Here is a 6452-nt window from a genome sequence, read left to right on the forward strand (position 1 = left end):
TGGGACTCGAACCCCTAACCATGGAGGTGTGAGGCAAATGTGCTAACCACTAAGCCGAATCCTCAGCTACAACATTAAAAACATGACAGTCACAGAACCCCAATCAGAGTTCCTGCAGAGTGTGATGACGATCAGCATTTTATATTATCACTCAGTGATGTAAACATTTGGAAAATGACAGGAAGAACTATACAGGAAAATGGAATTTATAATCAATAGTCAACGTTTACCAAAATATAAACAGAATGGATATTACAGGATATAATTCTTTTACATTTGCAGTATTGTATCCATGGATCATTAAAGGTTATGGTTATGAGACAATGGTTTAATCCTCTCCTCTGAGTGTGTCGAGTCGGTCATCAATTCTTCATGACTGCAGGGTGCACCCTGAGGTCGTGTACGACTCCACACACTCTCCTCACTGTGGGGTCATAAACTTTTAGCTTGGAGGCACATCTTATATTTAAATGATTTCCTCTCCATATTCTGCTGTTCCCTCTGAGTGACGTTGCTGCAGGTTTCACTTTCATAATTTTTCATAAAATTTCATAATGTCAATCCCTGATTCCTCTCTCTCTCGCTCATCATCATCATCATCTTCTACAGCGTCGACATTCAGAGCACACAGGTCGGGATACAAAACACTTACATTCCGCGTTATGAGCAGTGATCCGTGTAGTTATCCCGAGCAGGCATTGGATCACTGTAACTATCTTGTTTAATATTAACCCTTGTCATAAAATCCTATTTTAATTTCAGTTCATTCTGTAGGAAAGATTTTGGATCAGTTGAATGTGTGTGACGTAATTATTAAAGCGCACCTATTATGGATTTGAAACGCGCCTAATTTTGTGTTAAAGCTCTCATACGATAGATTTACGTGCATCCGAGGTCAAAAAACACTTTAACGTGCTCATCATTTAAACTGCAGCGCTACTTTATTTTCCCCCCCGAGTGTCACAAACGACTCGTTAAATGATCCGTTCTAAATGATTCGTTCTAAACTCCTCCTTGCAGAGAGCATACTCTGCTCTGATTGGTCAGACGTCCCAGTCTGTCGTGATCGGTCTACCGCTGTCAGCGAGCAGCCGATGAAGACCAGAGGCGGGGCTTTTTGTTACGAACCTACGTAGGTTCGTACAGGAAGTAACGTCTGGAATCACTAACGAGTCGTTTCAGCTGTTCAGAATCGATTCCTTCTTTTGGGAGTCGATAACTCCGTTTGTCGTGCGCTTTGATTTTTGAAACTTTGCAGACTTTTTTTACATTCACAAAGAGCTCTATATCATGCTACATGAAAGGGAACATCTGAAAAAATCATAATAGGTGCACTTTAAATATTCCCACTCTGGATTCACATTTTAATATACAAGGCTTCATTAGACTGGATTTTTATTCTCTCATCTTTATAACATTTAGAAGACCTTCAGATAGTGTTTCTGGGGGCACGATGGCAGGGTTCATACTGAATAAATTTTACACCGTACCCATTTCGGGGTTGAATCTGAAAACAGATATGAATATTTGGAGCGATTATACAGGGATTGTTATCCCATTCTGTCTGCTGGGTTTGTGCTCTTTAGGGGAACATTGTGTTCAGGAACATTATGATGTGCCAATCAGATCCCATCTAACAACACACTGCATTGAGTAACCTGTCGTTCTGGAGGAATAACGTAAATCACAGAGGAGATGCTCAAGGAGGGTTTGATCCAGCTGAATAACACAGCCGAGTGTGTAGAAGTAGAGACTGATTGCAGTACATGGTGGTTTAAAAAAAAAAAACAACAAAAAAACTAGATCATGTTTCAGTCTGTATAATAAATATTAAAAACAATCATTTCTGAGCGACAGTGACTTCATACGACGGGCGTCTTCTTATAAGACGTCAGGGTGAGCTGAGTGAAGATTAAAATCGATGGCTTCGTTATAAACATGCGTACAGTAATATGATCGGAGATGGGAATTAAGATAAGTAAAGGTGACGTGTAGGATTAGATCCATGGTAGAGTGAGCAAGAATCCATTACACAAAAGCAGGAAGAGTTCGAATAGTCCTCAGCGGACCTGCTCGAGCTGCCGAAGCGCACGTTCTCAGATAGCGATGTGCAGAAGAGGAAGAAACGGGAGAGGACTGAGAAAGCAGAGGCATCCGGATCTTTTAATGATATTGCGCACTGTAGAAGGTGAAATGCCCCAAATCCTACCCATGTGTCTTTGGGGAATGTTGCTCTCAAAGTGTTGGATTATTCGCCGACGTATCAGTAGACAGATCGGTGAGATCGGTGATTTGGAGGCTCCTTATACACTATGATTAGACGATCGCCTCACCTGTTTCGCATCACCTTCTTATTTCAACTCGCTGTTAGTCCTAAATTGCCCCGTCCCAACTTTTTTTGGAATGTGTTGCATGCAGGAATTTCAATATATGCATCTAAAAAACACTATTCAGTCGATTGGGTCAAACATCAAATACCTCGTCTTTATACGTTTTTTGTTCAAACGCAGGTCAAACTACATGTCCACATCGCTCCTGTTTGTTTTTATTAGCGTTTTCCATACTGTCCCAACCTTTTTGGAATTGGGTTTGTAAGATGATACTTTTTGTATAACCTTTTTTGCTTAGTTGTACGTGCATGACAGGTGTGTGAGTGAGGGTGTGTACAGATTCCTTCCAAACTAGCCGACGCTTCATAGAAAATAATCAAAAAAAAACCCCCACAATGCTAATCTTTATCAAATAATTTACTGCAGAGTTTCTCTCACGCTCGGTCACGGCTACAGCCTTATTTAGGAGATTATTTTAAGGAATCATGTTGAACACACTAAAGGCCTCGCGCACACTCTCGCGCGCACCACTCTCGCGCGCACACTCTCAGGTTTCCAGCATGGGGTTTTGCAGGTGAGTTTTGAGGTTTTTTTCCAGCAGCACTAAACTCTGTATAGCCAAACTCCTGCAGTCTGCATCAGGATCGGTCTCTGCTACATCTACACACACACACACACACACACACACACACACACACACACACACACACACAGAAATAACATTACATAAGATTTCGTTTCATTTCCACAGTCTCTGTATATTTGCACTGTGCAGTTAGAAAGACAGTCCCAATCACTAACTAGCCTTTACTGCGTATCCACGTTCTCTACCCGAGTTTTGTACGAGTTGTGATTTTAAGCTTGGCAGTCGAGTTTCCTGTCTGAATTTCCGGTCGGAGTTTCTTCTTCTTCTTTTTTTTTTTTTTAAATTTTTTATAGCTATACTACATTACACATATATACACTACACATTATACCTAGTCAAGTTTCCCTATCCCAGCTTTGTATTCAACTTCCTTATTTGCGTTTCGTATTACAATTTCGTTTTCGAATCTGACTATTCTACACCACACACACACAACGGGAGAGTCGTATCGGAGCGTCATGTTCGCGTTTCCTATTCAAGCTTTGTATTCATCCTCCCTATTGCAATTTTATCATCAGGGTCCGTTTTCGAGTTTCACATTGGCGTTTCGTTTCCGAGTTCCCCAATCGAGTTTCCTACTCAAGCTTTACATTCCAATTCTGTATTTCCGATCCGAGTTTGATATTCTCCTCCCGTTTAAGTTTCCTGCTAAGATTTCATATCGGAGTTTTGAATTTGTAATTCGTCGCATTTCTAACGGTTTATGATGCATTTTTGATCTCTGCGGATCAAAACACAATCATGATGATCGAAAAACAATCCTGATTAGGATCATTAGATATGACCAAATCTCACACACACACACACACACACACTCTACCTGCGAGCCATGACCTGGTCTCCACTAGATCATCACTGAGTTCTAGCAGCAGATTTTCACTGGGCATGCTCAAAAACACAGCACACACTGAGAACAACACACCTCTCCTCACCATCCTGCAGACAGAGAGAGAGAGAGAGAGAGAGAGAGAGAGAGAGAGAGAGAGAGAGAGATACACACACAAGTATGTTTAGAGTGTGTGTTATACTTTGGCAGTACTGTACCTTGAAATGAAGTGCTATGTTCACACTGGGATGGCGTACTAAAGCGGATGAATAATGATGTAGAACGCTAGACGTTTTGGTTTTTTTTGCGCTCAGAGATTGCAGACTGCTGTATGTAGTAAAAGGGGCGGAGCCAGCACGGCACTGCAGTTTAAATTGAGCTTCCCACTGAAGTTCATGCCAAGAAGTGTGTGTTCGACCTAACTACACCCGTACTTACTGGTCCGCATGGAAACGTACCGCCCACACAAAGTCCAGCAGAGCTTTGCCCATCTGGGTCGCCACCTACGATTACACACGCGCACACACATATACACACACGGTTTGTTGGGCCCAAAAAACAAAAACAAAAAAGACAACACACACTTTGTGTATATTTCTGTGAAAAGCACTGATCTTAGAAGAGTGTGTGTGTGTGCGTGTGTGTGTGTGTATACCGGAGCATTGATGGCCAGGTGCATTAGCAGTCCGAGTGTATGTACCAGTCTTCCCAGCACCAGGTGGTCACTGCCCAAAAGGTCAAAGGTCACCTGTGTTCTAAAAGAAAGAAATAAATAAAAAATCACGCACACAACACCCCAGAAGCGTTACCAGTTCTCAGTTACCATGACAGTATAGATAGTCACCATGGCTACAGGAACAATGAGAGTGACCATGACACAGTTGCCATGGTATTGGAATTAGCTAGCGAGCTGTTGGCCTCGTTCACTCGTGGCGCTAAGCTAACGTGAGATTACTTAACAGGCTAATGCTACTGCAAACCACAAACAGCCTGGAACACACACTTATTACAGACATACAATCTGACTGTGGAACACACACACACACACACACACACACACACACACACACACACACACACACATTACACACCTGTCATAGTTTCTCAACAGGGGAAAGAAGAAGTAGCCAGCAACAGGAGCGTAGCGGTTCGGAGTGGCTTTATGGGGCTGTGACACACCCTGACACACACACACACACACACACACACACACAGAGTTAACACTAGTGTCAGCTGTGAATGTTTATGGTATATTTTATATATTTAATCATGAAATCATAGAATATTCTGAGCTGTATTTGATGTATGTTATGTTTATAAAGGTGTGTATAATGAACAGTATGGATGTGCATGTGTGTGCATATCTGTAGCGTTTTATTGTGTTTGTGTACATTTTTAATGTTTTACGGTGTGTGTGTGTGTTCATAAATACTTCTGTAGAGTTTTACTGCTTGATTGTTAGTGTGTGTGTGCGCACGTGTGTGTGTGCGTGTGTGTTACCTTACTGATGCGTCGTGTCTTACTCCGAATGCGTTTTTCCACAACCTCACGCCAATGTTCCAGCTCCCCACACCTGTCCAGGGGTGTCACCTTGGCGACTGACCGTGACTCCACCCTCTTGTCCATGATTGGCTCAGAGAGCTCCTGGGCGGAGACAGCGAGGACCTGAAAGGAAAGCGGAGACACAGTATAACAGCTCCATGTGGAATTGTGGAACAGGTCTCAGTGTTGAGTACGAATTATGCTGAACAGAATGTTTGGGATATAAATATTATTTTCACCTCCAGGATGTCGAGCCTCTGCCTCAGGCTGTAGTTCAGAGAGTAAAACTCGGCAGTCAGATATTCCACAACCTGAGACACACACGGGACGTTTATTACTAATCATATTATTATTAATCATCAAACATAATAGAACAAATTTACCAAAATATCATTCTGGATATTACTGTGTGTGTATATATATCTTACCGGCTGTGTGTGTGTGACAGCGAGGGCCACCATGGCGTTCTGTCGGAGTGTGTGGAAGCCTGCGGTGTTGTACCTGTCCTCCAGGTGTAACAGCACTTTACTGAACTGTACACTCACCTGACACACACACACACACACACACACACAGGTCTGTATTAATGCATTTACCTAGCTAGCTAGCTCGTCATACTTTATTACATCATGCTAGCTCATCAGTGAGAAGTTAGTTAAGACAGTTTAAGACAGGTCTATAACCTCTCGGTGACCTCTCACCTCTCGGGTGGTGCTGATGTTCCTCCTCAGAAGCCCGTCTGCTGCCCGAAGACTCGACTCCACCCTCTCCGGGTCATCGGACGACATCAGGGCTGTCAATCAAACACAATCTGCGTCTGAGTATAATCTTTCTTTGGTTGTTGAACACGGTCACGGTACCAGAACACCCCAAAATAAACAAATAAATAAATAAAGAAAGAACCTTTTCCATTGGCAGAAAAAGTTCCAACTTAACAGGAACTTAAATAATGAAGCTAGTTGAGCTGTTCATGGCTGAGAGAGAACATACTGTACAACACCATACATACACAGCCATTAATGTCTAAACCGCTGGCAACAAAAGTGAGTACACCCCTAAGTGAAAATGTCCAAATTGGGCCCAAAGTGTCAATATTTTGTGTGGCCAC

General features: G+C 42.5%; 1 protein-coding gene across 2 annotated transcripts in view; it reads right to left on the reverse strand.

Moving 5' to 3' along the window:
* Positions 1 to 2523: 2523 nt before the first annotated feature.
* telo2 (TEL2, telomere maintenance 2, homolog (S. cerevisiae)) overlaps positions 2524 to 6452 on the reverse strand; it is a 12138-nt gene continuing 8209 nt past the window's right edge. The window contains exons 13-21 of one of the 2 annotated variants that reach the window (XM_053620718.1): positions 6046 to 6137; positions 5773 to 5889; positions 5584 to 5655; positions 5303 to 5467; positions 4894 to 4982; positions 4458 to 4557; positions 4241 to 4305; positions 3797 to 3912; positions 2524 to 2990 (exon numbers count right to left, since the gene is read on the reverse strand). In XM_053620718.1, the coding sequence (XP_053476693.1) occupies positions 2878 to 2990; positions 3797 to 3912; positions 4241 to 4305; positions 4458 to 4557; positions 4894 to 4982; positions 5303 to 5467; positions 5584 to 5655; positions 5773 to 5889; positions 6046 to 6137 (929 nt within the window). In that variant the 3' untranslated portion in view covers positions 2524 to 2877. Of the gene's footprint in view, positions 2991 to 3796; positions 3913 to 4240; positions 4306 to 4457; positions 4558 to 4893; positions 4983 to 5302; positions 5468 to 5583; positions 5656 to 5772; positions 5890 to 6045; positions 6138 to 6452 lie in introns of those variants that run through there. The other variant, XM_053620799.1, reaches the window with a different exon arrangement.

The sequence above is a fragment of the Ictalurus furcatus genome, chromosome 1 (genome assembly GCF_023375685.1).
Source record: "Ictalurus furcatus strain D&B chromosome 1, Billie_1.0, whole genome shotgun sequence".
Taxonomy (NCBI): Eukaryota; Metazoa; Chordata; class Actinopteri; order Siluriformes; family Ictaluridae; genus Ictalurus; species Ictalurus furcatus.